Below are 17,528 nucleotides of genomic sequence, written 5' to 3' on the forward strand. Positions count from 1 at the left end.
GTCTGTTTATCTATGCAGAAACAAATTACTCTGGCACTGAACCATGGTCTTTTGAAAATGTCTGTATTTAATTGAGATTTTAATGAGAAAGCCCACCACCACCAAGACAACAGCCACCACACACACACTTATTTTTAGAACAATCGTCTTGCCTCAGACTTGATCTGCATCCTAATCTTACATCTATCATTCAGCCCTTTTCCCATCTAATTTGGAGAGCAATTATTTGAAATCAGGTTTTCCTGGAAAGAAAACTAATGAAGATCTTGTCTTCCTTCATTTCAATCAGTTGGATTAGCTTCAATTAACACAGTCAACAGAGACCAAACACTTCTCAGTTCATGTGACAACGTCTGTTGGGTCAATAGTATAATCCAAAGTGGAAATATGGGTTTTCATGCCGTCTGAATAAGTGGCTGAAATTCAACAGTGGAGTTATAATTGATGATTTCAGCCATCCCTGACAACAGGAGAGAGTTTACAGTTAAGAGAGCACCCAACACAACAACAAGGACACAAACATGCCGAATGCTTGGTAAGCATCACTTTAACAACAAAGTGAGTAGAAATTATTGGTTCACCAACTCGTAGGTTTAAAATCTATTTTAGAGATGCTAAACTCTTTTCAGCCGCCAACCTTCACCAGCACAGTCAGCTGCAGGCTGCTGAATGTGCTGATTCTCTGTGGGGCTGGCAGTACGAGAAACAGCACTCCTTTGAAATTAAAGGGGGTGCCTGAATGTTAATATCATATATTGCAAAAATAGAGCCTTTAAATGTATCCTCTGCCGCCATTGCCTGGAGGAGTCGACTGCCAGCAGAGCTGCCTGGGATTTTGCTTCTGGGTCAGATTAAATGCAACAAATACCATAATATACTCCTGATGAGCACATTTCTGTGCATTATGCAACCCTTCACATCAATTTTATTCATTTTTTTTCCCATTATTTTGAATTGAAAACCCCGTTTTGTCTTTATTACGCCGTCAGGACCCAGTACCACCTGTACGGAGGAGTCCTGCTACCATCAGGGGGTGTGTCTCCAGCAGTGGGAGGGCTTCACCTGCGACTGCACCATGACGTCCTACGGAGGCTCGTTTTGCAGCGACCGTAAGTGAACAGTTTTTAATGACCGGTTAGAGCGTGTGGGTGGTGCAGTGATGATAGTTGGAGGTGGACAGCTGGTGTTAGGGCTGGTGTTTAGTTCTAGCTCTTGGAAGCACCATGGAAGACTTATACAGCCTCAGTTTATCATTAAAGCATTGCATATTTACATACATACATAAATGAGCATTAGAGCCTCACAGATCTGACTTATCATTTCTTAAACAAAAAATGCTTTTATAAATAAGTAGATTTTAACATAGTATTGCTACCAAATTAAATGTCTAAACACTCATTACCTCACCTTGGCAGATCCACACAGAGTGCACTGCACTCACCTTCAAGTGTCAACTATTTGTCACTTGCCATTCTTTGTCAAATCTTGTACAAATCTGAGGTCCTCATGAAATTGGTTCTTGAGCAACTGCTGGCCCCCGCTGTGAGGAAAAGCTGCGATTTAAGCCCTGTGTCCTTGCCATGTGCTCACGTGTGTGGGTGGCTGGCAGGTGGGAAGTGAAAGATGGAACGGAGGAAGGGGGAAAGAGTTTTATCCCAGATGTGGTGTTTATTTAATGTTTTTCAGTGTTTCTCTCCCAGGCTGACAGTATGTGTTTATTCTAATATGATTATGGTTAATGCTTTTTCTGAGGGCCCAGTGTTAAGCTAAAGTCTAAACATTTGCATAGATATTGCTTTGGTGTGAACTACCTTCATTGAAAAGATTTTTTATCTTTGTCATAATGTTCCCTAAACATTGCAAATTACCTACTGAATCAATATAAATACCCTGACCTGTTGTCAGAGACCTGCAACTTAAAACATGCAACTGCAGCTCCAACAAACCTGCTGTAAGCTTTGATTCATGTTTCATTATTTCTTAACATGAGCTGAATTTCAGTGTTATTTTAATGACATGCTTCATGTTTTTAAGTGTTAATTTAACAGGTGACTCTTTATTAGGTACTGCCCCATCTCATTAGCAACAATGTTCAGCTCTTTCAAAGTAAAACTAAAACACGTGTTAAGATAAATGTGTATTGTTGTGTGTCTGTTGCAGAGCTCAGCTTGGTAACATAGGGCTTATGTCCAATTAGCATTCAGCACTCTTCACAGGTTTGATTTAAACAGGGGCAGAGGCAGGGTGACAGGCTAATAGACTTGTTTGCATAAGTCTTTGTTTGCTTATGAAGTGGTGGGAGCTGAGTTAAGCTGTATCACCCTCACCTTCTCTTCTGTTTTTTTTTAAAACCTCCCTGTGTCTCATTTGCGATAGAGTTCATATTTGATTGTTGTGCTGTTATGTCGGCTGCCATGTCAGATATACAGAATAAGACTGGGCATGACAGTGAGGTGCTGATTAGCAAGGTGTTTTTTTGGGCTTTTGGAAGTCTCAAGCAAAGAGAAGGCGATAATAGCTGCTCTGTTGGCATGACAGCTATGCGAAGATAAGCAGAGATGCTTTGCTCCTTGAGAGAGGAGAGCAGATGGTGAGAAGAGAAAAGGAGAGAGGTGCTGATTCCTGTGTTTTGACTTGTTGCCTGTGGGGAACGGTGGCAGGTTTACCGTGCTGGTTGCAGATATGACAGGTAGAAGTGAGTGGAAACAACATGAGTTCTGTGGAGAGATTCTGGATGCTGGTGTCTGTTTTGTGAGCGTGTGCAATAGTGGAGGGAAGGACTTCCCCAGCAGCCTGATAAAATGTTTTGTAAAACTGCGCACAAAAAAGAAGCATTCAAGTGGAACAACTACCAGTCTGCATTACATCGGGCCTTGTTAAGCATTCAGCTCTAAATTGTAAGACATGGAAATCTCCGACATGAGACCATCAACACCGACATCGGTTTTCATCTTCTTTGCCTGAGCACATCTGATTGTAGTTGTATGTGTCAAATGGCTGCTGGTTAAAGTTCACTCACCTCTGCTAGAAGCATTTTGCAACTTCTGTCGGTTGTTTTATTCAATGAGGGGTTGCCATACTGTAGTATCACACATTTACGACATCTGAGAGAAGAGCCAGCACCTCTAATCTGCTGATGACACAGTTTTAGAAAAAAATAATTAACATCTAAATGTGGCTAATTAAAATACAACTCATTTTTCTTCTAAATTGAAGTGCAAATTTGATCAAATTGCATGTTAAACAGCTTAAAAATGACATCTATGAACACAGTTCTATGCATTTGATGTTGTTTACATACAGTATATATTTTTCTAAATGTGCTAACAAACAGTATGTCAGCCACTTCCAAGTGTGCATGCAGTATAGTTGATGTCCTTTCTCTCCTCACAACAGCTGCACATGTTCTGACCTGCCTTCCGTCATCATTTCTGACACCCTGGAACATTGAAACAAACAACATCTCTTGACCTTGAGGGCTCTCCCTCAGTCCAACTTTCGGCTCCTTTTTCTGCATCGTCTTCTCTTCCTTCTCTTTATGCTTCCTTACCTCTCGCCGTACAAACAGCTTTGTCTCCTTGAAGCTTTGCACTGAATCACCATTTCTTTCTGAACATGCCAGCCTTCACAGAATTTTCCTTGAATCGGCTCTGAAAACCAAGGTAGGACTTATTAAATTGGGTAACGTGTCTATAAAACCGATCCTCCAGATTTGAAGATCTATAAACATATTTGTGTTTGTCCTGGACGCAGAGGACTTTCAGTTTTACCTCAAAACCCCGTCGATAGGGTTACGCTCTGTTGCTCTCCGCTGTGAAATTGCTTTCGCCTTTTCTCTGCCCTTGATTTGTTTCCTGCATATCGAGGTTGATCGTTTTCAAAGGGTTTAAATCCTTTGTTTTGCTGTGTCATAGAAATCCTATAGCATGGATCCTGCTTCCGCCTGCGTGAATAATGAGAATGAGGCCAGCACAAACAGGTGTATGAGCTGCATCGCTTTGTAGCTTTCTAAAAGGTTTGGATGTCATCAAACGAAGGGACAGAAATAGGCCCAGTAAAAATGAATCACAAAGAACCAGTGTGCCACGCGGTCACACTCTTTATCTCCCACTGTGCAAAACACAGTGTGTGGATACAGTACACACACACTCACACTCACGCCATCTGCGTCACAGGTCACACACTAGATTCACTAAAAAAAGAGATGGATAATCAACTTTATTTTGCTCTGAAAATAGAACATAAACTTGAATAGAGCGAATGGCACTGCTTTTCTCTCTCTGCGGGGATTAAAAACATAATTATTACAATAATGACTGCTAGCACTGTATTTGTGAAAGAATGTTCTTCCATCATCGACCAAACATGAATGGGCTTTGGGTGTAGGGTCAGTGTATGAGTGTTCCTAAACGTGTGGACTACCCTACTCTAATATGCCTGCTAAAGAAATACAAATGAAACACAAGTGAAAACACACATTCACACAACTGCAGTTCGGTATAGCCATACTAACAGATTTAGAGGGTTGTAATAGAGCAAAAGCTTAAGAGTAATTTCCTCAGTTTATGCCCAGAGTCATTTGTTCTACTCTGGGTGGAAAGGTTGTCAAAATCATTGACATAACAGTAATTATTTATGAGTGCAGATTCACAGTTCAGTGGAGGAGATATTACACACGCACGCACGCACGCACGCACACACACACACACACACACACACACACACACACACACACACACACACACACACACACACACACACACACACACACACACACACACACACACACACACACACACTCAGAAAAGATTTAATATTTCATACCAGATAAACTGAAGTATTTTTTTCTCTACTGGATTTTATGACCTGTTGGACGTCAGCCAATCATATCTACCACCTGAGATATAATGAAGGTTAACTCATCGTCTAAAGCTTCAGACTACATGTTACCATTTTCTTTGCATATTTGATGCAATAAATCTTTTTCAGCCAAAGCAGCTGCTGAATGAAGTGTTGTGCTTCCAAAGGAGTTTTAGTGTCACATTCATTTTTTTTTTTTAAATACTATCACAGGTCTCTCTATTCTACCAAGAATTAAAGGTATATAATACTACAACTACATTGAACTAATAATGTATTTCATCGGAGCATCTTTTGATTTTTGGATTGTATCCCGGTTTACTATTGCTTGTCACAAACTCGATGCCCAGAGACAAGGACAGGGGACAAAGTAAAATCTGACACGAGATGCTGGCATCTAAAAAGGGTTTATCTATGATAATGACGATGAAGCTGAAATGGCGGTTTTAGTGGTGTTGTTATTGATTTGTTCATTTGGAAAAAGCTTTGCTTTCAGGATGTCCACTCACAGTTTAGAAAAGGTCTGCTCACTAAAGGTGTTTATTTGAAAATAGCATATTGCAAATTTTTATTCGTTTTTCTAAGTGACATTGATGTATTGAAAAGACATTTGACACTGTAGACTTTTATATTAATCCTGAGTGCAATACAGGACTAAAGTTTGTGTTCAAGGAAATCACTTCTGAGAGGTTCTTCATCGGCATTCCTGGATTGAAAAAAACTGTCTTACTCATTTTTGCCCATCCACAAATCATACTCCACTGTAAACTTATTTTTTTTACTGGCATTCCTTATTTATGAGTGTCCACTTGTTAAGAAAAGACACCACCAAGGAAGCCTTGCAGTCTGATTGGCAGAAAGTTGATAGTGGAAGTGATCACCATAGCCCAAGGTTAACCCTGTTTCCTTTCACCCTCTGATAAAGGGAGACTCTAACGCTGCTGAATCTCGCTCAATACAATTGTCAGGTTTTTCCATACCAATCTTTCTGAGCAGTGCAACAGTTCAATCTGCGGTGGGTATGTTTGTGTATCTATGTTTGTGGAAAAGCTCTCGATTTGTAGAATAGTATTGTTTGCACCTTTTCAGTGACCCCTTCTTTTGGTTGGTTTACTCCGACCGTCCTACCGTACAGGACTCGGGAGAGGGGGGCGGGGGACGCTGATATATGAAATGCTGCTCGAAGGAACGATCAGGAACAAATGAAATTGGTCTGTTGTATTCATCTTTTTCCACCCAACAGTAGTCTACAGACTTTGCCTCTGCTGCCTCATTGAAAGGAGAGTGCTCTCCACCAGTATTTTTGACCAGATGTGTCGCTTCTATTCTTATTACCAGTAGGAACATTTGGTGTATTTGCTGTGACACTGAAAAGCACGTCGCATTCGATTGGAACTGAGTGTTGTTTCTCATACTGTAACACTACGTTTGTGCACACAGATGCATTTATGGAACAACAATAGAAACAAAAAAAGCTGCCTTGCATCCCTTATTGCACACATACACACACACACACACACACACACACACACACACACACACACACACACACACACACACACACACACACACACACACACACACACACACACACACAAACAGAACCACACCACAGAGCATTTGTTATTCAGCAGCAGCCTGCAGTGATTGACTGGTCTATTTGTCTCTGCGTAGCGTATAAGTGGGCCACTTGGTATTCTGCCTTATTCATCTGGAACCAACTCAGACAGAGATGCTGTGTAAGTGCGTGTGGTACGAGGGCTTTGTTTCTCTCTCCGTCTTTCATTCTCTGTTTATGTGAGTGAGAGAAGAAACAAGATGGAGCGGGACGGAACGGGAGAGAGGGATCCTGTGAAGAGAGGTTGCATCTGTGCAAGTCTTTGTTTGACTGTATGCAGTAAAGCTGGGCATTAGCACAACCCGTGCATGTGTACAATGAGTCCAGCTGCCAGTGCATCGCGCTCTTGGGCGTATTAATTGAGCAAGTGTGTTTGCAGCGCTTCTGATTTCAATCTGCGATCGGATCAGATTTAATCTGATTGGAAATTTGCTGATACTACGTCCCGTCCACCGATAGCCGTAACCTGACTGCACCACAGATCTGTCAATCAAACAGACACCACCCCGAAAACACTGCTTTTTGAAGCTTACTGTGTAATTGATGACGGGATTGTTTGCAGATGGAGAAGGAGTGACTTTAGCTAGCAAAACTGAAATATGAGTGTTTATGGAGCCGGAGGCGTTTTGAAGCCACCCTCTAGCGGCACTTTGTGGTATTGCAGCTAAAGGCACTTCTGCATGGGACACACGTTTTAGACCCGGAAGCTATTTCCACTTTTATATGCAGTCATTGTCTGCTCCACACCAGTAATCACTTTCAATTACAGAAAAAAAAAAAAAAAAAAAAATCTTTCCAATCAGCTTGCAAAAAAGTAAAGCATCAGATAGTCATGATTAACAGTTACTGTTGGACATGTTGGAAAATGCTGCTACTCTGCATTTAGTTCAGGAATGCGTGGGCACAAATCATGGCAGACTTTAAACTACTTTGCACCTTCATCTGGAAACTTAACATTATTATTGTATCTATGTTTGAGTATGCATTAACTGTAGCTCTTTATTTATCGAGTCCTTTATTTATTTCATGCAAGCGCCCTAACTTTAAGTAAATTGACTGCAACATTTTAAAGGACTAAATGCAGCTCACTAAGTGTTGTACTTCTTGCTTTTGCTAGCCTACTGTTAATGCTTGATAAGCTTGATAGGTTTCAACAGGCATCGGCCACGTCAAGCCCCTCTCGCCATCTCTGCTCACCAAACTTTAATGAAACCCGATGACTGAAATGCATTCACGCTCATCCTCTCCCGAGACTCTACAGGTGATCATTTAGTTCGCACGTCGCTTCAGATGTAAAAAATAAAAAAAAAAGATAAAAAAACAACAACAGAGAAACAAAAATCAAAGAAGGGCTACTTGTCTCTAGGGCAAAACAGAATCACTGTGTGTGTAATGCACTTGGTTCAGGCTTAACATCGATTGTCAGGCCGCTTGCTGTGATGAAGGTCACACTGGCTTCAACATGGACTCAGTGCTCAACACAGCATGGATCAGGACAGACTTAAGGGAAGGCTTTAGCCCTCTAAGATTCTCATCACCAGTTGAAATCACTCAGCCTAAACTCAGGAGGAATGAGTAAGTAGAGCTGCAAACCTTTCAGAAAAAAAAAAAATCTCCCCTGAAACCTTCTGATCCAATAAGGGAAATCAACAGTTTTTACCCAAGAACCCAACTGAGAGAAAGACGAGTACGGGCCCACATAAAAGCCAACTAATGGAAGGTGTCTAGACTAGATTGTTGCGCCTATTCTCTATAACACTCTCAGTTATGTCCAGATTTGGTATTCATTCCTCCCGCCATCTTCTCTCTGCACTGTTTGACACCCGGCCCCAAAGTGCTGCTGTCCAAACCTAGCAATTAAGTGCCACCTCATTAGGCCAGAAACACAGTGTGAATCCTGAATAATTACTTGATGTTCTTCTTTTAATGCCCATAAATACACACACACACACACACACACGCACGCACGCACGCACGCACGCACGCACGCACACACACACACACACACACACACACACACACACACACACACACACACACACACACAGCAAGCTCCCTCACTGCTTTTCAGTGGCGGGCTGGTTTAGAAATGAGATGGAGAGGGACCAGGGAGGTTGCAGTTATCTTCCTATTTGCAGACACTGGGACTGAAAGCATGGGCAGAGGAATGAAAGTGTGGATGGAAAGCACTGGAAAGAAGAGAGTGCAAGTGAGTAATGAAATAGTGTTTGGGCATGCAAAGGCAATTTTGGCTTCCCAAAAAAGAGGGCAGCGCTAAGCCCATTGGACTTTAGAAGTCACCATGTCAAGAGCTTGAAGGGGATTGGTTGAGGGTGGATGGCCACACTCTGGCCTGTGGTGCTGAGGGCAGTGGGTGTAAGTAATAGCTTGGCTTAGATGGAAATGATGTGTTTGCTGTACTGGTCAACAGACTAGAACATGTTTCCAGTGCTAATTGAAAATTTCAATCAATGTGCCAGTTTTCAAAGCCAAAAGAACAGGTGCAGTAGATGATAACACAAATATCTCATAGATAAGGTAAATGCGGTGAATTAAAAACAGCAGTAATTAACTATTCCCTAATCAGTTTAGCTTTGTTATATCACTTTATCATATATATATTTATATATGATGAAGGTCTGTTTTCCTGTGAGCAGTAAAGCCAGACGTCTGCTTGTGTCTTTGGGTAGAAACACCGGAAAGTCTCCTTTGGTCTTGGTGAGGTTTTGTTTTGTGTCAAAGCAGTGCAGATTTTTCTCTCCCTTTTTGGTTTTAATTAAAGATTTCATGAAACCACAATGTGCATTAAAGCACAACTAATGGGGCTTAGTAATTGCATAGAAACCACTCCAGCCACTTACAACCATTATCAAAAGCCTTTTACTGTACTCTGGAATAAGAACGAGAGTTCAAACATATATTGTGTGAGTGCATGTGTGTGCTGTGTGTGTGTGTGTGCTTGTGTGTGTGCGTGCGTGCGTGCGTGCGTGTGTGTGTGTGTGTGTGTGTGTGCGTGCGTGCGTGTGTGCGTGCGTGCGTGCGTGCGTGTGTGTGTGTGTGCACGCTCTTGTGTGGACATGGTATAGAAAATCAAAATATAAAAAGGGTGAAAAACAGGAAAAATCGATCAGTTTTAACTGACGTTCAGTTCACACATTTCATGTTAGTCAGTTCCTGTGTTTACTCTTCGTGAAAAGCAGCATTTCACATCTGATTAAAGGGTGACAGAGGGATGGATTTTCACAAAACTACTCCCGTCTTGTTCCAACCCCATTACAGAGTAAATACAAAACAAAACAAAATCCATCTTTCCCATCCCAATCCCGGAAGACTGACACGTTTTGCACGGGTCAGGTGGCTGCAAGCAACCAACAACCAGAGCAGACAAAAAAATGATAGAAAAAAAATATAATATATGCTAGTAGAACTGCATATATAAAAACAGACCGTTTGCTATTATGATTGCCTCTTCGCCAGCTCCCACTGACTTTTGTTTCCATGTTCTAGTCACATGACAAACGGGGCAATGGGGCAATTGACTACGATCCCACAATGTCAGCCTCCGCCCCGGACCTGATTGAATTCAGTGGTGCAAATGCACTTCCAAATACCACGCACACCTTCTGCAATCAAACTCATGTAAACATGACTCTGACAGATGCACTTTGTGTGTGTGTGTTTGATGCATTTTGAAGGTAACCACAGATTCAGCAGGACATAGACAGAAGTCTATCAAAGGCAGGTGCTAAAAGCCATTCCACCGTCCCATTTACACTTATTTGGAATAAGGAAGTAAAACTGTTGCATTGTACATTAGGAATAAGTGAGGAGTTGGCACAGCAACCGTTTAGCTGTGCCCTAATTTCATTGCACATAAGGTTGGAAAATATGCTCATCTTTAGAGGGAGATATGATCTTCGCTGGCGTAAATGACAGCTGCTCTACAAAATGATGCACAGTTTATAATTGTTGGTCCTGATGACCACAAATAATAACTAGTGCTTTTGGGATGGCTGCTTCCCAAAATATACTAAATATCGCATAATACTGTTAATACATGAGATTTGATTGGAGGAATGCTGCTATATTAGGCAGTCAAATTGTCTCTTTCTCTTCCTCTGTTTCTCCTGTGCTTGATTGCCTTCCTACACACACACACACACACACACACACACACACACACCTGCGAACACACAAGGAACTCAGCTGAGAATGTCAATGTTTCCTCAGGGCATTAGCACAGAAGGAGACCTTTACTCAAGTTGACATGGTAGATCATCAGGACTGGCACGTAAACGCACACGCATGCACACACACACACACACACACACACACACACACACACACACACACACACACACACACACACACACACACACACACACACACACACACATACCCTCCCTCCTTGTATTTATCCTTGTGGGGGTTGAGCTGTCAATAAGTTGAGCTGACAGTCTCCGCTTCACCTTGTCTTTCTTCTGCATCCTGTCCTCTTCCTCAACTCCTCTCCCTCCCTGCCCTTTATTTCCTGTTCAACTCCTTTTACTCTCTTGCCCTCTGCTGCTCCCTGTAGGCTGAGGGAATGTTACTGGTAACAGGACTGAAGCATTTAAAACATGACAAAAGTTCGGCATTAATTTAAGATGTTAAATTGAGTGTGGTATTCAAGCGTGACCCTCAAAAAGTATCAGGATGAAAATATCAACAAAGTTTGTATATTATTGGCTTTAATTTCATGTCCGCAAGTGTGCAACAAGAATCCTTCTCATAAAACACTATATTTGCCATATTTGGAGGAGTCAGCCTTATAACTTAGTGTTCCCCCATTTGTATACTCCAGAAATCTTTAAAATACAACAGCATGGATGAAATAACTGATTTGTCTAAGATGCTTTGTAATACACATTGAACTAATTTTGTTAAAAACAAGTGTGAATATGCATTTAAATAAATATATTTTTTTTAAAAACAGTTGTAAATCTGAACGTGTTCAACTCCTCAATTGATTCTGGAGCCAAAGAAATCAAACAAAGCCAAAGTACTCATCTGTTTAGGAAAATTAATACAGATTGAGGTTGTTGTTGAAAGAAGCAATCTCCTTGCACCACATGTCAGTGCACACTTATGGCGAATCTTTTATTTGCACACGCTCCAGAAATAACAATTGATTATGTGTTAGCAAGCAGTTTAAAATGGGTTTTGAAAATATGTATTTCATCTGAAGCCAAAATTTAACTCCTTAGACTTAGACTCCCCCTGCAATACCTCTTTATAAAAGGAAATGAAAAATCAATGGCATGGATGGCTGCTGATGGAGCAGCAGCAAGTTGTCTGTGTTTGTGTAAGAAGCCACACTATACAACAGATCCTGTCTTATTCTTTGGCTGCATCCACTCACTGACATTATAATGCAATTAGGCTAATCACAGTTTTATTTTCTGTAAATTTTGTGCAAAAGAATATGAATCAATCTCTCTTGCTCTTTAAATCACTCTTTAAATCGACACGTGGTTGGTCTTGATGCATATATTTGTCTTGGGCTCCTCCCCTCAAATGTCCCAGCATGCCTTCTACCTTTGGCACTTTTGAGAATAATGCAAATATAGAATAGGTGTAAGTGATTGGTAGGATTTACCATATATATGAACATAATTCAATAAGGCTGTGACTCAGAACCTTAAGTGCAAAAGGTGGGAAGATTGTATCTACACCTAATACTATCATTAAGATGTGTGAGGCAATATTAATCACACATTATACAATCAAATTGAAACTGTGCATTAAAAGACCTGTGCTGAGATCATACATTACAGATTGACTGCTCTGGCTTTATTTGCACCTGTGACAGTAAAGCCGTGGCACATGTTTACCGAAGTGAACCTGGACATTACTAGCAGGCGGGCGGCTCCAGTGTGTACTATGAAATGTAATCCCGCCGGTGCCACAGGGGATGCACGCTCTCAAAGTATATTCATAGAAATCAGGAGCATCAGTGTAGTGCAAACTGACTCCCACCTGAGCATCGGCTCTTACATTTTGTACTCACATCTTCTTCTCTGTCCCCCGGCCAGTAATGGAACTGCCTGAGCGGAAATGCAGTGGCCATTTTAAAGCAGACCTGAATCTGTTGCCTAGTGAGGTGATAAATGATGGTGGCCAAAGAGGGTGATGAATCAGAAATATCTCTCACTCCCCTTCCCTTAAGAATTAATCCACACTGATGTGCATTTCAGTGTGTAAATTCAAGCTTTGATGTTTTAATAGATTTTTCCCCTCTAGCTTATTGGCAGTATTTTTGTTTTTTTTGTTCTTAAAACCTCGGGTTACATTTTATATCATGTTGTTATTAGGGTGTCAGGGGAGAGATTTTATTGGTATTTTTTTTCTGTATTTTAAAGAAAAAAGTATTTTTTTTTTTATTTACTGCTGTGAGAGACCTGCATTATAAAGTCTAATCTTCAGTGTGTGTGCCCCACTGTATGCGCCCCATTGACTCAACTCACAGCTTTTGATGTGATGGAGATATGTGGACACGATGTATGTGCTTGTATGCCCCCCTCCACCCCCCCCGCATGTGTTTGATGCAGTCTCTCCACATCATTGCTGCATTTCAGTGTCTTTGATTCCTGTACTCTGACGGATGACATGGGGACGGACCAAGTACAGATGAGAGCAACCGAGAGAGAGAGGATAAAAAGATGCAGACAGAAACAGAAGCAGAGAGAGCGATGGCACTCTTTTCAAAGCCCCCCCTCCTTGGCTGTCAAGGGAAACTTTGACTTTCACAGTTGGAATGTATAATGAAGTCAGCCTTCTCTTTCCCTTCTAAAACCAGTCTCATCACTATCTAACAAGAGAAGCTTTGCATTTTATCACCTTATTTTTTATATTTTCCGTTCCGATCCTTATAGACAGTGACTCAGATTTTGTTAGGCATCAGTAATAGTGTCTGATTTTATCTGATGCTTCCAAGGAAAATCACAATCAATAATGTACCAATGCAGAATCCCAAAGCTGCACCAAATCAAGCATAGATCAATGTATTAATTGACCCCTCACTGCATCTCTCTTTGGACATTCTTCCAAGTTAATCAAGTAAAATAACATATTACACATTATATATTACATAAGAAATGAAATCCACACAGCAGTATACACAGAGCAAGCCCACCTCTGGTAGTAGGAAATAGTTAATAATTTCGCATAGCTTGAATTTACTTCAACCATTTTATAATTATTATCATATATATCATTTAAACACAGCATGAAAGTGCTGCACAACTTCAGAAAATAATACAAATGTGGCAGATAGAATAATAACAAACTAAACAATAAAACAAAATAATAATAATTAAAAAAAAAAACATTTTAAAGAAAGTAAAAACAATTTTCAGTCAAAACAACACCCAAAAGTATACATGAACTGTTATCAATATGGGGAGAAAAAAACAATGATTGCAAATAAGATATGAACCTAATGTGAAAGAGGCAGTGGGAACAAATATGTTTTAAATTGAGATTTCAATACTGGCAGTGAAGTTGACAACCTGGTCTGGAGGCAGAGTCTGTTCTCACTGACAAATGTGTTGTTTTTACATATACACTAGTGAATTTATACATTAATAATTAATTTCACTAAATAGACAGACACCATGAGGTGAGAGAAACATGATTCTTTTTTTTAAATGACAGCTTTAAAAGAAAACCTACGCGTTTGCTACCAAGTCCAAAGATTGTGTGTCGCTTTATAGAACAGTTGAAAAATAACGGTGCAGACAATGGAGTGTTGCATGGCTTTGATGAAATATCTATCCTCACTAAAATGGTTTCTATAAAGTGCTTCATGCGCACAAGTTTACAGCAGAATGTACGAGAGAACTGTTTCTATAGAAACTTCTCATTTGCATTCAGAATCTGCTTTTGGGTTTTGTGCTCTACTTTCTGCAGACAGGCACATTTTCCAACACAGGGAAAGTTTTTTTTTTTGTGCTGCTTTAATGAGTGAGTTCTATTAGCTCAGACTTAGAGACACATGTCTGAGGCGTAAGTAGAGGTAAAATGTTGCTATTAGTGCACATTTTTAGGCCTCTGCCATCTTGTACAGATCAAGTATTCCATTTGCTAGGTGTGTTTAAAATGAAATCCTTCTCACGAGCTCCACTTGTCTCGATCTCTGCTTCAATTTTTTATCATAACGACTGGCATTTCACTTTTATATAAGACTTTTATATCCTCTGTATCTTTTGCTTTCACACACACACACACACACACACACACACACACACACACACACACACACACACACACACACACACACACACACACACACACACACACACACACACACACACACACACACAGCAGCTGAGGAGGGCCAGCAATCGATTGAAGCCAGTACTATGAGCACAAAGTAGACAAGTGTCCTTGAGCAAAGCAGAAACCACATTAATAACCCTGGTGATGACAGCCCACTTCTGTCTGAATGCAGCCATTCTGACTGGAGCTGAAAATCCGTCTCTGTAAAATTGGTAATACGTGCATTTCTGCAAATTTGTTAGCCGGCACTCATCAGAGAATCAAGAAGAATTTTAATCGTGTTTGTGAGGCTGAGTGAAGCTGCTCAGACATGCGACCTGTCTCCATGAATCATCTTGTTGCTGACTATCAGGCTCTGCATTCTCTTTGTCTGACTACGGCTGTATCTGTCATGTGTTTTCCAAATGTGTTTCCCTGCCTGGCTGCCTAGAAGTAAGCCCAGACCTCTTCCCCACTCCCTCGTCTCCATCCCTGCGCTCAGGACTTCCTGTATTATTCATGGCAAGGCTGTTCTTTGTAAATAGAGTAGCGCGGGCCGCCCAATCAGCTGGCATATATCGGAGGGACCAAAGGCAGGCCTGACAAAACAGTCCTGCCTGTAAGAGCTTTTAAAAGCAAAGGTGGGAGGGAAATGAGCAGGAAAATTACACAGTGAAACAAAACGCTGTATCAACATTAGGGCTACACCCCCACCACATACACGCATACAATCACACACATCTAGGAGCCCTAGCGAACACTGGCTACACAAACAAGACCTGAAAGCTCATTTTCACCCCCGCTCCTTCAAAAGGTAGAAAAAGTGCTTAGAGCAGCAGTGAACTTTAAAAAAAATGTATTTACATTGTTGTTGTCGATTTGTAAGGTGCTGCGTTGTCCTAATTCACTCAGGATTAAAACTTAACTGTGTTTTTAATGCAGGTAAACTGGAGTCCATGATATGGAAAGAGTTTAGTTTAGAGTTTAGGTATATGTACAAATGATGTGGCTTCATAGTATGTAATTTATCACACTCAAAGTAATACTTGTCCCTTGCACTGACAAAATTTAAGATTCTTCCACTTTTTTCTTCCAAAACAGGATGTTTTCACCATTTTAAACATACATGTTCCCAATATAAACCAGTGAGTAAATGGATAAAATGTCCTTATAATTTAACATAACTTGCCTCGCTTTTGGTACAGTTACTTTTAAGGATTACATTTTCCACTGCAGATTGTACCCCCTCAAGGATGCGGTGTTACTGTGGCAGTGTCGCATGAAACCGCCATGACGAAAATCACACGCTGTTATGGGAGGGATTATTAAATCTCACTGAAATGCTGTGAAAGACAGTGGAAGAGTTTGAATTGTTTCTCTCTTCTATTACCCAGCACCACCCCACCACCTCCCCCAACCCTAACACACAGGAACCACCACCCATGGTTCCTACTGTTACATTTAGCTGGACTAATTGCTGTTGGTAACTCTCCGCTAATAGCTCTTGCTTTGTCTGTTGCCCACTTTTTTTTTCTTTTTTTTTTTTTGTCAGATGTTGTTCTGGCATTTAAAAAAAATTTTTTTTATTTTTTTTTAATTTTTTTTAATGTTTTAGTTATCGTTATGTGTTTTTGTAAATGATTACTGATAATGGATCTAAGATGCAATTGAAGTTGTAGGTGCATTGAAGCGCAATTTAAGTTTTCAGCTTGCTTAGTGTTCTAGCAGACCTGGATCTGTATATTGAGATCTCTTCTGTGAAAATGCACTGAGTTTAAAGTGTCTAAATTAGATCAGATGAAATTATTTTTTTTCTTTGGTATTACATTATTGGGAAGTAATGGTTGACATTTCGACTTTCTGCTCTTTGTGCACTTGTAGTTGCTTTTGTAGCATTCAAGTTTTATTTGTCTGTGTATTATTTGAGGAAAATCATAAAATAGTGCTGCTACTCAATAAGAAACATTGTTCTGCTGTCCTTCAATGATTGTATGTTTTATTGTGAGCTTGACTTTTCCAATAGAAGGTTTACAGACTGCTAAATTGGCCTATCTTCAGTCCTTGCTACAGATGGAGCATGCATGAGCAGTCCACATGCAGGCATTAAGTGTGTTTCGATCTAAAAGCCTATCAGTGGGACTCTCCCTGGTGTGAAAATGTGCACACAAACTCACACCCATACCATCCCCCTTGCACGCACGCACACACACACACACACACACACACACACACACACACACACACACACACACACACACACACACACACACACACACACACACAGGACACATATCCACAGCCTAATAAATATTCTCTCCCTATTTTGTGTCATTCCATTCCCCAGAGAGAGGCCCGTATTGATAGGCAGCACAGCTTTACCTGATCAATAGTCTCTTTCGCCACCTTTCTCTTTCTGTCTCTCTCTCCCCACAGGTCTCACACATATCTCCACTCTCTGTTCTCCCTCTGATCTTGCAGCTGAATTACTTCTGATCTTGATCACATAGCCGGAAACCACAGAAGCTCTGATCAGTGTCATTTGGTTTAATTTTCACTTACCCAGTTCTACCGCACACTGGAAGCTGGCAGGAAAGTAGGCCAGGTGGGGAGGGGGGGGAGGCGGGGTGAGAGCGTCCGCATGTGATTGTATATCACAGAAATTTTCAAAAGCAAGGTGCACGGTGCCTCACCCTTGATTTGCACATCCAGCCGCCGTCAGCAGCGCCGTAATGTGTTGCAGGGAAAAGGCCAA

At 40.9% G+C, this 17,528-nt stretch overlaps 1 protein-coding gene across 1 annotated transcript in view; it reads left to right on the top strand.

Moving 5' to 3' along the window:
* The window catches only part of nrxn2b (neurexin 2b), a 660,052-nt gene that overhangs the window by 370,588 nt on the left and 271,936 nt on the right, over window positions 1-17,528 (top strand). Inside the window, 1 exon segment of the mRNA XM_069715608.1 lies at window positions 990-1,109. Within this exon segment, the coding sequence (XP_069571709.1) occupies window positions 990-1,109 (120 nt within the window).

This window comes from Brachyistius frenatus, unplaced genomic scaffold (genome assembly GCF_029030835.1).
Source record: "Brachyistius frenatus isolate BFR_SWC_R1_liver_20210118 unplaced genomic scaffold, ASM2903083v1 Contig_145, whole genome shotgun sequence".
In the NCBI taxonomy this organism is placed as follows: domain Eukaryota; kingdom Metazoa; phylum Chordata; class Actinopteri; family Embiotocidae; genus Brachyistius; species Brachyistius frenatus.